We start from the raw sequence: 22,003 nt of genomic DNA on the forward strand, positions 1-22,003 counted from the left end.
GGAAGGGGGGGAGTAAACTGCCCTTTGCCAGATCAATTAACAGATTGAAGAAGAACGGATTTACACCCATCCCTCTTTGTTCCCGTCAGACTTCCACTCAGCGTCTGGGGCAGAGGGGGAGCCTCGTCCAGAAGACGCGGATCGAGGCCGAGGACGGGCGCGGCCCTCCGCCGGGGCGCGGCGCTGCGGGCTGAGAGCCGTGAGGAGCGCGGGGGGCGCGGACTCCATCCCCCGGCATGCCGCGCGCGGCGGGCGGGGCCGGCGTACTGCGGCGCGGCCACAAAGCCCCGGGGGCGCGGAGGGCTGAGGTGCCGCTCCTGCAGCCCGGCAGCCGCGCCGGGGCGGGAGGCGAGCGGGGATGCGCTGCCGGCTCTGAGCGGCACCGAGCGGCTCCCCGCCTCGCCCGGCCCCGCCCCGCCCCTCCCCGCCCGCCGGCAGCGGGGCGTCTGCGGCACCGGCACCTGCCCCGGCCCCTGCCCGGCGGAGGAGCGCTGCGCAGCGCGGCACCGCCGAGATGGCGGACCCCGCCGAGTGCAGCATCAAAGTGATGTGCCGCTTCCGGCCCCTCAACGAGGCGGAGATCCTCCGCGGCGACAAATTCATCCCCAAATTCAAGGGCGAGGAGACGGTGGTCATCGGGGTGAGTCGTCCCCCGCGTCGTCGCCGGGGGTCCGCGCGGCGGAGGGGGCGATGGCAGTGATGTCATGCGGGCTCCGGGCGCGCTCCCACCGCCCCCGCGCTGTGCTGCGGCAGCGCCGCGGGGAAAGTTTGCGCGGGCGGAGGGGGGCGGACAAAGGCGGCGCGGGGCGGCGGGGGCCGCGAGGTGCTCGCGGTTGGAGACGGGGCGTCGCTATCGCATCGCTGCCGCGCTTCCAGCGTTGGGCGCAGCAGCCCTCGTCGTGCCCGCCGACGTCGCCCTCAGTGCCGCAGCCCCACGGCTCCGGGATGCCCCCAGGGGCGGTGCCCCCCCCCCTCCCTTCGCCGCCCGGCCCCTCTGTGGAGAGGGAACGGTTCCCGACGTCCCCCCGGCTGCAGGGCCGGCTCCCTCCGGCCTCGGTGTGCGCGCACTGTGGGCTGCTCTCGGGGGTGATGCGTAGGTTTCGCGGCCCGTGCCTTTGTGGGGTGGTTTGGGCCGCTGAGGTGAAGCGGTAACGGACTGGCGCTGGGCGCTCGGAGCTAACGGTGCAGGGGGCGATCCGGTGCTCGTACGGCTTGTGAGGATCCTTATTAAAACTTTGCATCAATTGCAGCTCTCACACTGGGAAAAAAAAAAAAAAAAAACCCTAAAATATTTTCTTTTTCCCCTCATGTCGCCGTAAGTGAATCGTTTGTGGGCAAAAGCGGCTGACTGCCTCCTCTCCCTTCCCTTTTACCTCGGCGCTTTCCAGCCGGGCAGGCAGCGCTCACAATGGGCTGATCTCATCGGGTATCAATCCCGGCGGCTCTGGGAGGAGCGGCTGCGGCACCGCCGGGCCTTGAGCTGCCATTTGCTTCACATCTTCTTTCTTTCCGCCTTAAATAAACCCTCGCGGGTCTCGACGGCCGCTTAAAGCACTTAAATTGAACGTCCCCTGAACGGTGCCGTTCGTGTTGAGAGAGGAATTTGGATGGCTTTGTGTGGGTCGGAGCGGGCGTGCAGGTACGTAAGGCACGGCTGTGCATCGGGAGTTTGTTGTGCGGGCGGCGATGACTGCACTGCTTTGAGAAGGGTGTTTGTCGTGGGGATGGGAGGTGGTTCCCTGGGAGGCAGAAAGGAGAGGTGGCAGCAACTGTCAGCTTCCAAGCGCGAGAGTTTAGGAGAGAAACAAAAAAAAGCTCGTTTGCTCTTTTTTTTATTATTAATGTAAATAACACGTAGCAATTTACGTGTGCTCAGTTCGACGGGGGGAGGTGTTGGGGCGTGCTTCTCCTTTCCATTCGCAGAGCAAAAGATGGATCTGTTTTGGATGCCGGGATTGAGGGCTGCTCAGGGCAGGGCAGGGGGGAGACCTCAGCCCATGGACATCCATCTGGACGGCAGCGCTGTGGTCTGAAAGCCCTCGGAACCATCGCACGGGATGAGAACAAACCGAAACCCAGCGCTGCTTTCCTATGGCGATAGAGAAACACTGCAATGCAGCTTTCACTTTTTGTTGCAGAAAATGTTGGAAAGAATGATTCTGTTTGAAATGAAACCAAGAAAAGAACGAAGAAAGCTCGTAGGAATTCTCTCATCCCATCAGGAAAATTAAAATCTGAATGCTTAAAGGAATTATCTACCTTTCTTTTTTTCTTGCACGCAAGTGCAAATGAAGTTACTTCCCCTTCCCTCAAGCATGACTGTGGGAGATGCTTTGCTTATGAACCTCTCGGCCTCATCTCCCATTTTCTTTATGCCCCGAGCAAGTTTTCCAGCAACGGCAGAAGATCAGAGCCTGGTGTTTATTGACAACAAGCTGCAAGGGAGGAAGCGTAACAGCGGGTGTGAGTTTCTCTTCCACATCGGGAGTGAAGCTGTCTGCAGTGCCTGGCTTCATTTATTTAGGAGCTCCTCGTCAGGGAGGCCTTAGAGCTGGGTTGGGATCCTTGGTTGTACATCCTCACCGCTTCCATGGGTGCCTGTGTGCTTTGACCATGGCTTGCAGGGAGATGTGGGCAGAGCGGGAGGACTGAAGTGCCTTGCTGAGTTTTTCCTGTGATGAAGGAAATAGTCAGGAGAAAAACATAAAGCAAGAGTGTATTTATATTTAAAATCTTGGGGTAAAATAAAAGCCTTTAATAGGCATCTCGCCTTTAACCGTGGCAGCAGAAGGCGACGGTGGGAAGTGCGTGGCTCTCTTTTGCGGTTAGCTCCACCACGGTCCCAACAGACTGCAGCTTCATTTTATGTTTCTGCTCCTCTGCAACCTCAAGGTGACTTTCTGATCGATTGTGTTGGCTGACGTTCCTAGAAATGTGCTTTCCTTGCTGGCTTACCTTCTCCCGGTCTCGCAGGAGTGCGTGCAGCCATTTGCCCCAGCGAGCAGCTCCTGCAGGCTTCTGCTGGTGGCTCCTTGAGCGCCTCCCCATCCCCGGCTGTTATCCTTCATGAGCACCTGCACCGAGAGGAGCTGGAGGGCTCTGTGCCCAGCGGGTGCATCTCACTTTGGGACTCATGGGGAGCCCCCTCTGCCCCACTGCTGAGCTGACCAGGCTGGACCGGTGCCCCTGGGGTAGGACGGTGTAGGGCAAGGCTGGGCTGCCCGCTGCAGAGTAGGTAATGCTGCAGCTCATCCATGAAATGTCCCACATAGCTCAGCATTGTGCTTAAAAAAATAAACGGTCACCTGATCCGCAGCTTCGTGGTCCTTGTGGTTTAGCAGGGCTGTGTTCTGTGAGGTAGAACAAACCAAAACCTGATGGCTGGTGTGGGGTGGAATCTGAGCGGTGTTTTGCATGCTTTTGGATGTAAATGGCGTTGCTGTTTACAGTGTCGTTTTGCAGGCAGGTTATGGGATATTTGGAGGTGTTTCGTCTTTTACTTCTGGTACGTCTGAGTTGATAGCAATGTAATAAAGTCACATTTTTAAGCCCCTCCTGCACGGAGATCCCCGCAGGCTGCGAGCAGCTGTAGTTAAGAGCCCTTCAAACAAACCAGCTGAGCCCTTCAAACAAACCAGTGTCAAACGAAATACAGCTTCAGCAAAACCCAAAGAATATGGTGAGAGCCCACCCTGTGCTGTGGCCTGTTCCATGGGCTGTGGTACATGGTGCTCCTGACAAAGGCAGGCATCCATCCCTGCCTCGTGGTGCACAGGCAGTCTGTTGGCAGGGGTTTGTTCGTGGCACGTCTATAAATACCTCCTACAAAGCACTCCTGCCAGTCTGATGTGGAATGCAGACTGAGATGGGGCTTCTGCCTCGCTGCAGAACGTTGCGGGGGGTATGTAGCACATCACTCCCCCAGGAGAACGCTCATCTATCTGGGTGCTTGATGCTGGCTCTGTCCCTCAGTGTCTTCGGTCAGCTTTCCAGCTCTGCTGAGCTCTGCTGAGCACTGCTGCTGCACTGGGCACGTTCTGTAGGGAAGCTACTGCAGGGCGCAGCTATGGGCTGCTGGCAGCTGGCATAGCTAAGCGTGGCGTTTGTATGGAACTAATGGGATCCAAAGGCACCGAGAGCTGATGGATTCCTTTCCAGGAATCTTCCCTTTCCCCCCGCACCGTAAGCTTTTCCCACACCCAGACATGAGTTGGAGCAATCTCCAGCCTGCTGCCTTTTCCTATTATATGGGCAGACTCACTGTGATGTGCTGTGTTTGGTCCCCGTGACTGTGGACTGTGCTGCTTTCAGGTCAGGCTGTTTCCAGAGGAGCAGCAGCACAAGACTGACAGATCCGGAACTTTGTACATGTGTGTGTGTTCTGGGGGGTGATTTCTCCTGGGAGCTTGAGCTGCTCATTATCTCAGGAAGAAGATAGACAATAGTATGTTAGTTTGCTTGGGAAGCATCAATGCACCACGGCTCCTTCCACAAGGCTAGGATGTCCCTTCTGTACCTTGCACAATAAAGAGTTTCATTTGCTGCAGAACTGCTCTAGCAGCCACCCAGGGCTTGGACGCTGGGCTTCCTTTAAAAAGAGGAATTGTTTTCCTAAGGCATACAGCTGTGCTTCATATCTACTTCCAAAAGCTTGTGCAGAAGGTGATGGTCGTGGGGCAGGCGGAGCACTGAGAGAGTTTGCGTGCCTCATTCTTACTGGTTTATAGCATAGCTGCTTACTTCTGTGATGATGGGCTGGGTTTGGGGGCTGCTGTTTGTGCCCGCTTGACAGCAAGAGAAACAGGGTGTGAAAAGTAGCATCTATGTATTGGTGATGGTGCTAGGAAGAGGGTTATTTAATCAAAATACAAAGTTCATTGTTTTCAGCAAAGCAGTTTCCCACTGGTGTTTTCTCAGAGCATCGAAGGCTTTTCAATGTGTTTTTCCCATCCTGTCTGGATATCTTTCTCTCAAAATATCTGTCTTCCTTCTGCCTACCTGTTCTGTCAGAAACACAGATTTCAATTAAAAATAAAAATGCTGTATTCATAGAATCATAGAATCCTAGAATGGCCTGGGTTGAAAAGGGCCACAATGCTCATCCCATTCCAACCCCCTGCTCTGTGCAGGGTCGCCAACCAGCAGCCCAGGCTGCCCAGAGCCACATCCAGCCTGGCCTTGAATGCCTGCAGGGATGGGGCATCCACACCTCCTTGGGCAACCTGTTCAGTGCGTCACCACCCTCTGGGGGAAAAACTTCCTCCTCATATCCAACCTAAACCTCCCCTGGCTCAATTTAAAACCACTCCCCCATGTCCTATCACTGTCCACCCTCATAAACAGCTGTTCCCCCTCCTGTTTATACGCTCCCTTCAAGTACTGGAAGGCCACAATGAGGTCTCCCCGGAGCCTTCTCCAAGCTAAACAAGCCCAGTTCCCTCAGCCTTTCCTCACAGGAGAGCTGCTCCAGCCCTCTGAGCATCTTAGTGCCCCTCCTCTGGACCCACTCCAAGAGCTCCATGTCTTTCCTGCGCTGAGGAATATTCATTAAGGTAGGTTTTCAAACGTGGACTTGTGTCACTGTATTGATGCTGTCTTGTTTGCCCCAGTAGCTCCTGCACACCTGCTCCACGTTACACCAAGGCCACTTTGGAGCATGCAGCAATGTGCATCTCTTGCTCCAGCTGGGTTGCAGGCTTTGTTTTCCTCCCCAGAGATGCAATGCTTAGTCACTGCTGTTTGGGCTCATTGCTGGAAGTGCTGCTCTATCTGATACCATTGGGTTTCTTGGCATTCAGGAAGTCAGGGAGTGCTTCTTCTGCATTGCTGGAGATGATTTCTGTGAGGCTTCCTACCCACACCTGCAGCTCCCACAGCTGTGCTTTCCTCGGGGTGGGCCTTTCTTTCTGCTGAGGACGAGATTAAATGGCACTTAAATAACTCGTGTCACTGGGAATCACTTGTCAGCCCTCTGCTTTGAGCAGCTCAGTGTGCGTACGTTGCACTGCCTTGTTCCATGGGTGCTGCTGTACCCGGTGGGAAAAAGCAAGCTGTGGGCTTGTGTTGAAGGGCAAACAGTGGCACAGAAGAGACAAAGGAATGGAGTGATCTGTTGTCTGCTTTGTAAAGAAATGCACACCATCCTCTTCCCATCTCTTGGCTTCTGTGGCTTGGAACGTTCTGGTAGCTGATGCATTTCTCCTTCAGTTCTGGCCATTTCAGTTGGTTACATGAGTCATTTTGTCAGAAGATCCGCTCTTGCGAGGATTATTTGTTTAATTAAAAAAAAAACACACACAAAAAAGCCCCAGAAGGTAGTCACGTGCACAGGGAATGTGTGCCTGTTCCTGTTGGATCCCTTGAGCTCAATGCAGAGCCTGGGTGTGCAAGGAGGGGTGACTGCTTGGGCTCACCTTGTGTGTATGGGAGCAGCAAAGGGATCCGGAGCTGCTCAGTGTCCGCTTGATGCTTTTGGCTTCACTGCAGCATTGCTGATGTTTGCATTGCTGTCTCCATGGGAAGGTACCAGCTGCTTAGCAGTGCTTGTCCAGGTGGTGGCTTTGTGAACCAGGGAAGCACATTGGTCACGTTGCTTTGGTGGTTGTTTTTGGAGAATGAAAATACTGCATACTTAAAGTCACATTTCAAACAAAACAAAACAGACCATCCTAAACAGGATGCTTCAGAATCTTGCAGATATGAAACGTGGCATTGCTGATGGATTCCTACCTTTAGTCATCTGTGGGAAAGAGCCAATCCATTTCTAGGTATTTATGGCCTCTTTGGGTCTTGGCTTTTTCTGGATGTTCTGGAAATGCATGCGATTGCTATCGAATTCACGTTGTGATATTGATAATTGGTCCCATGGCAGCTTCAGAACACGTATATTATCAAATTATGCGACAGACCCTAATTGAAAACAGGAGCGTTGGATTTTCTTTCCCCCCTGAGAAATGAGTACTCTGAGATAAGAACTTAAATATTTAATAGTAGTCCTCTTAGATGCGTTTGCAAGAAGTGATTCATCCTTTCAGTGCCTCGCTGTCTGCTGAGAAACCTCACCTGCTGCCTCGTCATGGTGCTGGGCTGACATTGCTGCTGCATGGGAGGGATGCCATGCTGAACAATAGATAGCAATTGGCCCAAAGACATGCGATAACTTTTGCTGTACTCCTGGCTACAGTATTTCTAAATTCATCTTATACTTACACTCACGGCTGTCGCTCTGTCTTTCCCATTTAATTCTCCATGTAGCAGCCTATAAATTAACAAAGACCTCTCATTTTGGAGATGGAAAGCCAACTTTTGGGTTGGGAATCAATGGAGAGGTCTGATACGTGAGCGTCACATGCTGACTGCCACATCCTTTCATCGGGTGCAGAACAGGCAGGAGACCATTTCCTGCATTGGGGTAATTGGGTTAGTGAATATTTTTAGCAAAGCTGTTAGCAGAACTCTGATTTTCCAGCAGTTGTAATGTCTTTTCTCAACTGCGCAGCTCTGAGTTGCTTGGGTGCCTGTTTAGGGGCCAGCAGTGGGATGTGGGCAGCGCTGCGACTCCTTAAAGAGCGCTGCCATTTTCTACCATCCACTTGGGTTTTTTGGAACACACTGTCAGTACTCAGGAAGGTTTGGGGCTGTTTTCGGACGCGTTGCTCTGTGGTACAAATAGCCAAGCAGCTGTGCTTGCTGGCACAAGAGCATGCTGAGGGAGGCACAGGGTGCAGCTGGGAGATGTATTTCTCTGCCTCTTTGTCTGTCTATTGGACCAGCTCATGGCACACAGTCCTGTTCCCAGCAGAGCAGCCCGTGTCATTCAGCTGGAGCAGGACCTCTCTGTATGCTTTCGTATTTTCTCACTGCTTTCCGGGTCAACCACAAATACCCAGTGGAAAACACATTTGCTTGATTATTTTTCACTTTATGGTATCATTTACAATTTAACTTCAAAGGAAAGTAGTTCAGTGATGCAAACAAGCCTTAAAGCAAAGTTAATCTTGCTATACTGAAGCATATGTATATACTTGAAGAAAATGTTTGTTTCTGTTGGTGATAAGGGATTTATTCTGTCCATTGCTGTCTCTGTGTGCAGCCCGGATTTTCTAAGTATTGTCAAATAGTCACCCATTAAAAAACTGGAATGCTCCTTCCATTTCTCCTCTCTGTTGGGTTTGGAGGTTTACATTTCATGGTTGCCTGGTGCTGATGGGTGGATCAGCACAGCTAGGGCCACCTGATGGGGCACGGATGGATTCTCAGCTGGTGAGCAAAACTCAGCTCGTGGCTCTTAGTCTTATTCCCAGGCCATGTATACTCTGGTTTTGCCTCCTCTCTTTTCCCGTGAAGCCTAAGCTACTCCAGCAACACGGTGCCATTTGGAGTTGTGAGGGTTTAAGAGATGTAAGTTGGACAAACATTAATGTTGGGGAAGTAGAGACCTTTTGGGCTTCAGTACTAAGGATGTGGGTTCTTATTGGAAATGGTGCTGAGTGAGGAGCTTAAGGGTAAGCAGAGCTGCTGGAGGTTGAGGTCTGCTGGCAGAATGGCTTGTATCTACTATGCAGGGGCAGCCGGATGCCAAGAAAGGCCTTCATGATTATTTTCCCACTCCTTTTCTGCCAGCTGACAGTCCTGTGTCTGGCAGGTTTTGTTCATTTCTGCTAGAGAGAAATAGAAATGTTTATTTACATAAGAAGCATGGGTGCTGGGTTTGTATGAACTGACCCATAGGCCATGGCCCATTCTTTGTCTCGCTTGCCACACTGAGTCAAGAAAGAGCACGTGTGTGTGATCCCTTTTGTGCCTCGTGAGCATTGTGAGTGAATGCTGTGTGACAGACCAGATTGTCCCCTGCTTTGAAGATTTGGGAATTGCAGAAGGAATATTTCAGTGTTACTAAATCTGGTAATAGAATTACTGTCAGATAATGGTAGCCAGCACTGCCTGTTTCTTGGATAATGTGCAGAAAGTGGGTCTGCTCTGCTGATCCCCTTGGTATGCTTTGCGAAGGGATGTGCTGTATGTGAATGCTGTAATGCGTTTTTAGCTACAGAAAAGTCACAGGATGGGGTTACGAGCCAAAATAGGCATTTCTGCACTCAGAAAAGCAAAAAGTACGTGATTTTTATTCATGTTTTCTGTGTAACTGAGCTATATTGTGAGCAGTAACACAAGCAGAACCCAGCAACTCATCCCCGCAGCTTGTTTACTGTGGGACCACTTGACATAGGCATAGATATTCTCACTGCCAAATGCAAAGCTGTTTATAATCACTTCCATTTGAATTTTGAATGAAATTTGATCAACACTGAATTCCTTGACCTCAGACTTAAATGGTCAGCGGTCCAAATGATGAGATTTGGACATACCTCTTGATGCTGTGGGTTCGAGTTTTTCTCCAAACATTGAGGTGAGCTGCGTAAGGAAATCAGTGTGATAAGCCAAAAAGCAGAAGCTTGTTGGCTTTAAGCCTGTGGGTGGGGTTGGGTTGGTTCCTCTTTATACAAAGGGAGCAGGAATGGAAGCCCCTGACGAGCTGGCTTTGTGCCTCCCTGGGGACCGCTGCCTCCTCCATCCTCTGCCTCAGCTTTGTGAGATGGCCCGCCTTGAACTGGGCGAAATGGCAGGGAGAGAGGAAGCTCCAGATAGGCAAGGATGAAAGGAATCAATAGAAGCGTTAGCAGAGCGAAGGGAGGTCAGAGATACAGCAATAGGAATCAAAGCACCTGATGAATCGCTGCGGTTCCTGCGCGTTCCTTCCTGGAAGATGCTCATCTCACTCCACGTCCCTGTGTCATCAGCTTTTAGATGTGCGTTTTGCTTGTGAAGCGAAGGAGCTTGCAAAAGGAAGCAATTATCTGCCCCAGGTGCTGCAGTCAGTAACACCAGCACGGAGAGAAATGGCGCCGGGCAACGGCTCCTCAAAATGGCTGCACGAGTGCATGGCATCGCCTTGGTGAGGGCTGCTCTGCGTCCACGTTTGAAGAGGTTTGTTGCCAGGAGCAACTTGTCTGCATTACTTGGTGACAGGGAAATTGCTCTGCCTGCCTCGGTATTGGAGCTTCTGCGGGGCTCTTCCATGCTCACACTGTAGCTATTATGGGGGGAGGTCGAGATGCACACGACACAGGTCTGGGCTACAGGCAGGCAAGCTGCAGAATAGGAGGTAGTGCTAGCACAGCTGTGCATCACCACCTCTACAGCTATGACTCCATAAAGCACTGTGCTGTTTGCTGCCCTTTCAGTTCTTCTGCTAGTATCACTTTTCAATGGAGAAGGCAGAAGAACGTGCAGAATGGTTGCTGTGCTTCTCCTATGTTAATTCATAGAATCACAGCACGGCCTGGGTTGAAAAGGCCCACAGTGCTCATCCAGTTCCAACCCCCTGCTATGTGCAGGGTCGCCAACCAGCAGCCCAGGCTGCCCAGAGCCACATCCAGCCTGGCCTCGAATGCCTGCAGGGATGGGGCATCCACAGCCTCCTTGGGCAACCTGTTCAGTGCGTCACCACCCTCTGGGAAAAACTTCCTTTTTAGTTGCATTGCAGGAGAGGAGGCCGATGCAGACCAGGGTTGATATTTCTGTTGCACATTTTCAGTAAACTCCCAAGCTCCCGGCACTACTGAAATTTGGTTTCTCACAGCTGTAACTGTGACACTTCTACACTTGTGAAGTGCTTTCCCTGCAGAGCAAGCCCTGTACAATGCAGGCAGCGGGAGTGCAAGCATCTCATTTGTTTCTCTTTGCACTGTATACATCCAGCCTGGTGGGACACTCCAGCACCAATGGCGTGGTTTGTTCGCTGATTCCCTTCAATCCTTGCTTTTGCAGAGCATGCTGAAAAGAAAGCTGTTATACGGATCAGTGATGCCCTCTCATTTAATTTTGACCTCTCCTGACCTGAGTTGGATTTGAATCTACAACTGACAGCGCTCAGTATCCCATTACTAATCTGCTGAGCCATCCAGCTCCCCATAAATCTGTAAGTGATATGTTTAACAGAGTGAAGATTAACACAACACCGGCACGGCGGAGTGAAGATGCAGCTATGTCTGGGCGTGGGGCTGTGGAGCTGTGGAGCAGCATCTTCCCTGGGACTGCTTTGTTTCATGTTCTGGATTGTCTGCCTGCCTTTCGGGAGCTTTGTTGGCACGCTACAAACGCTCCTGGTATGCAGAGATGCTGTACTCTCCTGATTCATTCCCGTAGCTCCTCACCCATGGGATGTCGCTGCCCAGATGCTCTCCCATTGCTGCTGTAGGGAGCTGCCTCAGGGTATCTTTGATCACCTTACTTTTAAGTTATGAGCTTCAAACCGGGGTGCTTTTTTTTCTAGAAAGCTTTGAAAGGTCAGAACCTCGTTGTACCTCACAGGGCTTGGAACAGCGTGTGTGCCAAATGCCCTTGTGAGATTCTTGTTTAGCTAAGAACCTCTGACGCAGAGAGGAGCTGCAGCTAAAATGCAAATGACAGCATTTCAAAGTTAATTTAATTAAGCTTGTCTGTGCTCTGCAGAAATAAACTGAGTAGGTTGTGACGGTAGCTTTGAATAGGCATGTAGAGGTCTATTAAATTAGTTAGAGCACGTGAATTTGAACCAGTAGCTTTCTGTTATGGTGCAGCAATGCAGGCTACCTGGAGATTGAGAGGGATCATGCTGGAGAGGGTGTCCTGCTCTTCCCAGCAGGATACAGGAGCATACATCTCATGGTGTATAGCAGAGCTGAGACACCTGCTGAGGCAGTAGCTAAAATAGCCTAGCTTGAAGACCAGGGAATTATTCCACTTAAAGCTTAGCTTTGTGAGAAAAGATGGGAGAAATGGGAGTGTTATCTTGATTTCTTGGGCACAATGCCTGTCTTGAGCTGGTGCTATGCAGCCAGTGAGCTCCTTTTCCCACAGTCATTCACCTCTGTGAAGACAAAGATGCATCAAACGGGGCTGCAGTGTAACACCTGTATTCCCAAATCATTTCTGTGCTGTTACGTAAGCAGTTAAGTGAATGCAGCCCAAATCCACCAACTGCCACGTGGGCTGCAGAGCCGCACACTGAGAGTTCCGAGAGCGTTTGGCTCCAGTGTACAACACAACCAGGCCATGCAGAGCTTGAGCTCTGTGTGCTGCACTGCTGGAGCCACAGGCAGGCTGAGCGGCTGGCTCCTGGGGCCTTCCTTCATCCCAGGCCATGCTGCTGTGCTGACGGCGCTGGGCAGTCCCAGAAGAGGACAAGCAAGCCGATGGCCCTCAAGTAAGAGATCCCTCTTTCTGTGGTGCGTGGGAACGGGTGGGCGCTCCTGATGCATTCTGCATGGCCCTATGGAGCCTGCAGTGCTCCGGAAGCAACCCAGGGCAGTGCTGCTCCTCACCTTAGCCCTGGTTCCACTAACAGCCAGGAGGATCTGGGGTGCTGGTGGGCTCGGGAGGTGCTCACGGGGCTTCTCTGCATTAGCTGGTAGCATCCCATCCCAGCAGGAGGGTGGTGGAGAGCTGTGCCTGTGTACCTCTGTGCCCAAAGTGTTGCTAAGGGGTGTTCTTTAACAGTTGGCTTTGAGCTGAGACATCCTCATGTTTAGAATCCATTTGCTCTTTTCCTTTACAGAGGGCATTTTCCAGGTCACCCAGGGCAAAGAGAAGCTGTCAAATGATTTCAGAAGGCTCTTCCTAAATCGCAGATCTGTACCGAGCTAGAGCAGTGCTGTTGTTCCAAAGAGTTAAAGGTTCTCTGGGCTGCAAGTAGAGCTAAAAAGGGGTCTTTGGCCACATGTCTGATCCTATTGGTGCCGCAGGGATGCTCAGAAGGCAGATCAATAATTAAGGCCACCATGCAAAAGTAGTGTTGCTCAACTCAGATCGCTCTGCAGCACCTGCTCAGACCAGAGCGTTTGTTTTCAGTTCTTCTCCAACTGATTTTTAGGAGTATTACTGAAATATAAGGGTTTTTTTAGGAGGATTTCGTTAGCTCTGCAGTGCACTGAGGTTACTTTGGGCCTTGATGGAAAAAGTGAATTGCTTCTGGTAAGAGTTTGCTTTCTGATCTCTGAAAAATTCTGTCTTCCGGGCCTGCAATTAAGAATCTTTTATTTATAAAACCTCTCCTACACGAGCATGGGTGGTGCTGGTGAGAACTAGCTGGGAAATGATTTCCCTTTAATTAAGCTCCTACATACCACACGATGCTCTTACCTGTATGCACATCCGCCGTGGAGTTTTGTATGGTATGTTAAACCCACTTACAGATCATTCATTTCCACTGCATCAGTTGGAATTGGGTTGAGCAGAGTGCTGCGGCATGGCTGTTGTATGCCAAGCAGCTCCGCTGATGAGTTTGTTTCTGTGCTCTGTCAGGTGCCCACCTGCCTGCAGCCTTCTGTGGCAGGCTGTGTGTGTGTGTGTGTGTGAGCAGGCTGTGTGCTGCCCACAGCTGCCCCTGGCCTCCCCAGCTCTGCAGGGCCTCGCTGTGCTCCCCAAGGTGCATGTAGATGTGAGATGTGCATGTGCTGGTGTGATACAAGGAGCCTTGAGGTCAGACCAGTGGAACACAGCCCATGGCCATCCAGTTTTCCTAAGAAATGTTCTTATGCTCGTCTTCAGGTTTCCTGTGCAAGCAGGGCAAACCTGTGTCTGTCTTGGAATAAATGTGAGATGGTATCTCTGATTCTGGGGCGTGTTTTCAGGCTGTAGCTCTGATTCAGATAGCTGCATACAGCCCCAAAAAGCAAATAAATTTGGGGGTTTGTGTTCCTTTCTTCCTCTCTACTTTATTGATTCCATACCTGAGCTGTGTGCTGGCTGTTGGCTGCTCAGTTCTGGGCCATCTCATTCTGCTCATGCTTCTCATAAGGCACTCTGGGGCTCCTCGTGGGGCTGCAGATCCTGCCATGGAGCTCCATGCCTCCTGCAGGTACACTTGTGGATCCAAGCCTGCCTGAAGATCAGAGGGAATTAACCATGAGCTGCATTCAGGCTCTAATTGTTAGCATGCTGCTCTAAGTGCTCAACCATTTCCCATTTCCTCTACCTGGAATTTAGAAGAGCTGAGCTATTTTTTTTTTTTAATCAGGAAATGCATTTGGTTATGTTGAATTGAGAGTGCATTATCTTCCAGGGACAACGCTGCCCTGTGACGTTGCCTATGAAATCACAGTTGTGGTGCACGTGTTTCTCATTAGAATTCTGCTTGTGCCTCTGAAGTCTTTGGGTGTTTCTTCTTTAACAGCAAGACTGCAAATTCAATAAGAGCATGAAGCTGGTAAGGAATTGGCAGCACGTCTGGGTGCAGTTCTCCCTGCAGTCGGAGGGCTGTCGGTGCAGCTCCAGCCACAGAGGTGTGGGTGTTGCTGAGCACTCAGCCCAGCCGTGGTGCAGCAGTTAATGGAACAGATTGCCAGGGGGACTGCAGGAAGCAATGGCATGGGAAGGAAGATGTGATTTATGTGTGAGAGGTAATACGCAGCCTGTAATGAGAAACTCTGAAAAATAGTGGATGGAGATAAAATTGGTAGCATCGCTTCGTGAAGTAACGTGTTATTTTTGGCTGCTTATTATCCTCTTGAATAAGGCTGTAATAAGGCTGAAGTCCTCCTGATGTCAGTACTTGGTTCATGTTGAATTACGTTAGGAAGAAAGCGTTATTTCTGAAGGTGGCAATAGGAAGAAAGTCCTGTTCAAGGAGATGCTAGGAATATGGTGACATCCGTGCTTGCTCACCCTGTCTATGTTCTGGAGCAAAAGCTTTGGCTCTGCCATCACGTTGCCTTCGTAGGATGGATGTGGCTTTTGTTACCTTCCAGGAAAGTCTGCCATAAACTGAGAGCTTAAAAGCACAGCGCCCCAAACATACAATAAAATACAATGAAAAAGCTCCAGATCTTAACTGTGTGCCCTCAGGAATGCAGAAAGCTGCTGAGCCTGAGCCCTCACTTGTCTTTTGTCCAAAATCAACAGGGAGACGAGCCATAAAAACCCTCCCCAAAAACATAAGTGCTGCTTGCATAGTGGAGCTCTCATTTTGTGTTCTTGATGACAGCTGCTTTGGGATCCTTAATGTGCATTTATCCCCTTCAGACACCAGCGATGGGTGTGCCAGCCTTTCAGCTTTCCAGAACAAAAATTCTGAGGAAGGAATTTGACCCGCGTAGCACATTTGTGAATTGCTGCTCTACATTTGAAGCTTTTCAGTCTGACAGATAAATGACAGGCGGTGCCTCTTCCAGCTGCATGCAGCACAATTACAGCGGGGCTGTTCTGGAGGGCTCTGACACTGAGGCTGCTGAGGGCTCAGTGGACTGATGGCACTGAAGTGCGATGTTTGCCGTGGTGCAGTGATGTACTGGCATCTCCCCTCTGCTCTCTCACATTGTGTAGCTAATGTGCCTCAACTCAGGCATGAAGGGAATAAATTGGTAAGTGGATAGCTGCACTTATGTGTGCACTTGTGCTTTGGCCTCTTTGATTAGTGCCTATTGTTTATGGCTGCCACTCCTCACACCCCTTTCCCTCAAACTCTTCCCCATCTTTGTACTCCTCCTTTGGGAGCTCTCTAATAGAATCATAGAACCATAGAATGGCCTGGGTTGAAAAGGCCCACAGTGCTCATCCAGTTCCAACCCCCTGCTATGTGCAGGGTCGCCAACCAGCAGCCCAGGCTGCCCAGAGCCACATCCAGCCTGGCCTTGAATGCCTGCAGGGATGGGGCATCCACAGCCTCCTTGGGCAACCTGTTCAGTGCGTCACCACCCTCTGGGGGAAAAATTTCCTCCTCATATCCAACCTAAACCTCCCCTGTCTCAGTTTCCATTCCCCCTCGTCCTATCACTATCCACCCTTGGAGTTTTATGTCCTTCTGATATTTTGGCTCCCAGTCTGCACCCATTGCTTATGGTGAGCAGACTGGGACAATCCCCCTCCAGGGGATAAGTAGGTGAAAAATCCAGTTGAGAAATGATTCCAGAATAGGCCGGGCAGCCCCACAGCCCTGGGCACTAAAAGGGAAATGGCATATTGTGGAAAGCTGTGGTGAGATGGAGTGCTGGGGCTGGTTGGGCACTGTCCTGTGCTCCTGCTGCTCCCAGGGCTGTGCTGGGCTGGCAGTCATGGTCATCTCTTTTGGGTCTTGTTTGACCAAGTGGAATGTCGGGATTGCTCATTGCAGCACGAGACTGAATAGCTGTTGCCCTGACTTTTTTTCTTTTAAATCGTTTATGAATTACTTTCCTAACCTTGAGATAGGATGGGGTCCAGAGGAGAAGATGCTCAGAGGGATGGAGCAGCTCTCATACAACAGCAGGCTGAGGGAGCTGGGCTGGTTCTGCCTGGAGAAGAGATGGCTGCGGGGTGACCTCACTGTGGCCTTCCTGTACTTAAAGGGAATAGGGGGGAGAGCAACCGTGGACACGGTCAGATAATGATGAGACAAGGGAGAGTGGGTTTAAACTAAAAGAGGGGAGATTTAGGTCAGGTGTAAGGGAGAAATTCTTTACTCAGAGATGGAGAGGCCCTGGCACTGCTGCCCAGAGCTGTGGATGCCCCATCCCTGCAGGTGCCCATGGCCATGGATGGGCCCTGGGCAGCTTGAGCTGGGGGGCAGCCAGCCTGTGGCAGGGGGTTGGAACTGAAGGTCTCTTCCAATCTACCGTTCCTGAGTTTAAGGAGCACACACGTGTAAGCTTGTGATCTGCCTGGAGTCAAACCGTGGCAGAGCTGGCTGAGCGCAGTGCTGGTTGCAGGAGCAGCACACTGGAGGCACAGAGCAAGGTACTATGCCGGGCACAAATCCACCTGTCAGCAGCTTTGCAGCCCTCGTTGCACTCATCTCAGAGCAAAATGTCACATCTCCGAAGGGAAACATTACAGGCTTTGATGGAAGATGAAGATACGACAAATCCGCTTAGTGTAATAAAGGAATCTTATTTTAAATGCAAATGCCTTGCTTGCTTTTACTGAGTTGTAAGAACTGAACTGCTGTCTTAAAAATGATTTGTCTTTTAAGTATCAAACAAACCTGTTCACAGTACTGCTAGTATGTGTTCTCTTGTAACCAGCTGCACTTGCTACAAAGAGGAATCAGCATCTCAAAGCCATTGTGCCAGTTGTTCTGCTGGGTGTATATGCAGCAATAAGTACAGCAAGGAGTCAGGGTGACTGTGTGTCTGTGGGGGGGCTCCGGTGGCTCCCAGCTTAGAGATGGCCCTGATGGAAGTAGAGAGGGAAAAGAATCAGCTCTTAGTTGATGGTACTTCAGCTTACTGTTTCCTGCAATAGTAGCTGCTGGCCCAAATGGGAACACCCAGAAAGCCTATGCTGCTTTTTGTTTGCCAACTAGAGGAGGTGTTTGCAGAGAACATGAGATGTCACATCTCTGTAGTCAACACCGTGTGGTAGTCCCCATTGCACCAAATGCCTTCCTCTGTGGCAAAGTAGATGCTGCGTTTCAGGCTGCGTTCTAAAGGGGGTCTGTATAACTGTGTGTGATGTTCCTTCTCTTACAAAAGTCTGTTTGGTTTGCAGCAAGGGAAGCCCTACGTCTTTGACAGAGTGTTACCTCCCAACACAACCCAGGAGCAAGTTTATAATGCCTGTGCCAAGCAGATTGTCAAAGGTAGGTGTTGTCCTTCTTTATGGCCATTTCGGGGGAAGGAAAATGATGTCTCCCTGTCCACTCAAGCTATTTAAAGACGGGATACTAAAGCTGTCTATACTGGAACTTAGTAATGATTGCAGGCATGGGTTTTTGATATTTTTTGTGAGCATTTGTCTGCACCTCAGTGGTTCCATGCAGTGGCTGGCCTGCTTGTTCCCAGTGCTCAGCCCTCAGTTTTTCTTTTTAAATCACGGTGTTCACATAGTGGGGATGTTGTCACAGATGGCCACAACTGTGCTTCTATAGCAGCACAAGGCTGTATGGTGAATGCTGTGGGTGTGGGAGATCCGGGGTCGCTCAGAGGTGCGGGAGCGGTGCTGGAGAGCTCTGTAGCCTTTAGAGTAGGAAGCAGCATGGTGAGCTGAATGCTGCCTGCAGGGAGAGGGCCCTGGGGTGAGCTCTGCTGATGCCAGCCCTGGGTTTTGTTCAGGAGGAAGTGGGCTGCCAGCACACGTGTAGTCTGGGTGATCGGGGATCAGGACCAGAAGCTAATTATTTGATGTTGTAGAGAGGAAATGAGTCATAAGACTCAAGTTGCCTGCTCTCAGAGGGGAGCCTAATTACAGCAATTCTGGCTTCTTCACGTGGGTAAGCCTTTAATAAAAACTGGTGGGATTGGAGTTTGTAGAGCTTAGAAATCATTCAGGATTGCTGACACACAGCTCCACTACTAGATGTGTTCCAAAGAGTTCCACTATTCCAGTGCGTGCTAATGTTGGATAGTTGGTGTCCAATAATTCGTTCCTTTTTTGTGTGTGTGATGTCTCACGTGGCTCTTAGAGGCAGCAGTCCTGGGTTTCTGTTTCTGTGAAAGTGAGATATAGCGAGAGAAATAAAACATTGCATTTTCACTTTGAAGCCTAATGAAGTGAAGAATGTGGCACAGGCTGTGCTGCCTCTGATAGGTGGGTACAATGTGATTTACTACATGAAAATATCAGCTGAGGATGTCACAATGTGAAGCACTTTCTAAACCTTGGAGGCTTTATGGATTGCTTTTCAAGGTTACCATTTGTTATCAGACTTCATCGCACTCCCATGAAGTGGCTGATGGTTTCCTTGTGATTAATGTTATCACCAAAAACACCAGCTGGACTGACAGGCTCTGAAACAATGGCTGTCATAGTGATGTTGACAATAAGAGTGATCCAAACGAGGTTTTTTTAGCTGAAAAAGAAACGGAATTAGGTTTAAGTAAGTAGCTCAGTAATTCAGCCAAAGTATGTCATTTTCTGTACATGAGAAACATAAGGAAGAAGGAGGTTTTGAGAAGCAATCCACTTGGGGTGGTGCTGGGTGGGCGCTGGGAGTGCTTCCAAAGGCTGCATTTGGCCTTTATGATTCTAGTTCATAGAGTCATACAATGGCCTGGGTTGAAAAGGCCCACAATGCTCATCCAGTTCCAACCCCCTGCTATGTGCAGGGTCACCAACCAGCAGCCCAGGCTGCCCAGAGCCACATCCAGCCTGGCCTTGAATGCCTCCAGTTCTTGCCACTGCTCCATTTCCAGGTCTCCAGTGCTCCACAGCTGCTATGGGCAGTGTGCTGTGGAGCTTTACGGGGCAGTCTGGTGCAGACTGTTGGTGCAGTCAGATGTTGTAGATACCCGGTGCCAGTGTGTCTGTGTTGCCGCATTTGCAGCGGCGCTGCTTGCAGGGAGGCACCGTCTGGCAGCAGTGCTGGGGCTGAGCTGGGCGGCCATCCGGGGCGGTGAGTGGAGCTGAAAGTCACTGCAGAGGGGGTTCAGCAAGGAATGGAGAAGAGTGCTCAGGCTCCCGTGTTTGTTATGAGTTACATAAAGCCCACAGCTGATCATCGTGGGATCACTCCTGTTCATCTGTTGTTTTTTTCCACTTCAAGTTTTGGGCAGGCTGTTTGTCTCAGGGCCCGTCTTCTCTTTTTAGTCAGCTGACAGATGGTGAATTAACCATCTTCAGTGGAAAGCCTTCCACCAAACATCCTTCTGGCAGGCCAACCATCGTGCGTCTGCATGTGGGCAGCACAGTCCCTCAGGCAGGGCCTGCACTGAACCTGCACACGTGTTGCTGCTTGGGCCGTGGTGCTTTGGGATGCGTGCAGTGTTTCCACTCAGGATTTCCAAGTTCTCACAGGATTAATAGCTGTTTTCAATGTTCCTTTAACTTTCATGGTATGCCCGATGTAAAAAAAAGTTGCACATATTGTTTTAAATGGGTTGGTGACTCTGGTTTGTGTGCTGGGAGATCACAGTCTGTCCCATTGCAGGCCTGGACCGCCTACATACATGCCTGGGGAGATGCAAACAAGGAGATTGCATTTGTCTATGTAGTAATACATAATCTGGACACGTGCATGTATGTACAGGCAATGGGGTGGTCTGATGGGAGCAGCACAGACTGAATAGTGCTGGTCTTTAGACTAAAGGTTTCTTCTCCTTCATTAGCTCCTACAGTAAGTAAAATCATAGAACAGAATTATAGAACGGCCTGGGTTGAAAAGGACCACAGTGATCATCTAGTTTCAACCCCCCTGCTATGTGCAGGGTCATTTTGGAAGCAAGTGTACAATATAAAGACCATTCTGCCCTGATGGAAGTCTATTTTCAACAGAGCTAATTCCTGTTTGTCTCTCTTCTTCCTTTGCTCTCCTGCTTTCCTGACAAGCTTGAAAATTAATAAGGCTCTGAACTGTTGAGTGATACAGTAATAGAAAAAGTGTGAGCTTGTTTAACATCCTCTTTGGAGGTCTTAAGATAGCGACTTTCATTGTATGTTTCCGACTGACCTTCCACATTTTAGATGTATGAAACACTGATTGTGCAGCTTTAAGATGCCCTTGTGAGGTTTAATTGCTTTCCTCCTCCTTTGCAGATGTTCTCGAAGGCTACAATGGCACAATCTTCGCTTATGGGCAGACATCGTCAGGGAAGACACACACTATGGAGGTACAGTGGCAAAGTTAAATCAGTTGGGTAGCAGCAGTGGAATTTTATGTACTGCATGCTTGAACAAACCTACTAGCTGGAACACTGAGCTGTGGGGGGCTTATAAATACATAGACAAAGCTTTTTCTGCTTTTCATGTTGTATTGTTTTCAATGGGTAGTTTGTTTGGTTTTTTTTCCAGAGCCCTCTACAGTGTCTAGCTAAATTAATGAATGGTGAGTGAGAAGTACCAACTATGGCCTTTCCATATCTGTCATGACAGCTTAGCCGTGTGTATCACTGTGAAGAAGTTGAGTGGGATTCCTTAATCCACAGAGAATACAGTAATATGGATACAGTTCCCTTACGTGCAGGATTGTGCAGATTCATGCCTTGGTTATTGGTCTTCTCATTTGTACTCATCTCCTGGGAATGCCACCCTCACATGCTGTGGCACAGATGGATGAATTGATGCGTTTGGAAACGGTTGCTTTGGAGGAGGAGAATATCAGCTCCCGGTGACTGAGGTCCTAAGTCTGTTCCTATTTCTGCTACAGGAAGTGCCACAGTGTCTTTTTTCTTCTTCTGCATGAGTTTTTGTTTTGTTTTGGTTTGCTTTTCCCCCACTGCTCTGGCAGAGCCGTGCATATATTCTAGTCCCTTCCCATAGCAGAAGGATTATTCAAACATTTAATCCTAGCATAGGATTGTTGTGTCACTGCGCTGCACAAGCCATGTGTATTTGTCTTAAAGCATTTGGGTTCAACTACGAACTTTCAACAGGAGATCTAGAGCAAAGCACTGCTAAATGAAATGAGGGGAAACAAAAAGCTGTCCTTTGTTTAACAGCGTCAGATGGTTTTGCTACGTGATTAACACAGCTGACCTACCTGACCTGAAGGGTAAAGGAGAAGGAAAGCAATATTCTCTTGAGCCAGTAGGCCCTGATGAAATTGCTGTTTAATTGCCACGGTTGCTCCTTTCCTGGAGGATGCAATAACTGATGCCTCACGTCTTATTAAGTCTGTCCTTGCCTCCTTTGGAGACTAGGGATGGGGAAAATCACTAGCTCAGGCCTCACAGATGGCACAGTGACTGAGTAATCCACCCGCTCTGAATGTAATTACATCAAAATGTCTGCAGGGCTTGAGCGGGTCCTTCCACATGGCATGGGGAGAGATCTCTTAAAGCCAATTTATATTCGGAATTACAAGCCGTGGTGAAGAAAATGACTGTAGAAAAATGTCCATTTTGCTTTTTTAATAAAAAAGAAGCTGTCATTTCTAAAGTGGAATCAAGTCTAAATGCAGTTTAATCCCTCTTTGATTCTAACATCCCCTTGTAACGTTGCCATAGCATGTTGTGGAGGAAAAAATAGTCCAAAGTTGAAGAAATGCAAAATCCAGCAGGGAAAGGATTTTCTGTGAAATGCAGAATGCTGCCTGGTATCAGTGTTAGGCTTA

The 22,003-nt window shown here is 49.9% G+C and overlaps 1 protein-coding gene across 1 annotated transcript in view; it reads left to right on the forward strand.

Annotated features, from left to right (window-relative positions):
- The first annotated feature begins 430 nt into the window (after positions 1–430).
- Positions 431–22,003, forward strand: part of KIF5C (kinesin family member 5C) — a 67,554-nt gene continuing 45,981 nt past the window's right edge. Inside the window, exons 1-3 of the mRNA NM_001293305.3 lie at positions 431–640; positions 17,506–17,596; positions 20,488–20,561. Of these exons, the coding sequence (NP_001280234.1) occupies positions 515–640; positions 17,506–17,596; positions 20,488–20,561 (291 nt within the window). The 5' untranslated portion in view covers positions 431–514. The remainder of the gene's footprint in view (positions 641–17,505; positions 17,597–20,487; positions 20,562–22,003) is intronic.

The sequence above is a fragment of the Gallus gallus genome, chromosome 7 (assembly GCF_016699485.2).
Source record: "Gallus gallus isolate bGalGal1 chromosome 7, bGalGal1.mat.broiler.GRCg7b, whole genome shotgun sequence".
NCBI classification, from domain to species: Eukaryota; Metazoa; Chordata; class Aves; order Galliformes; family Phasianidae; genus Gallus; species Gallus gallus.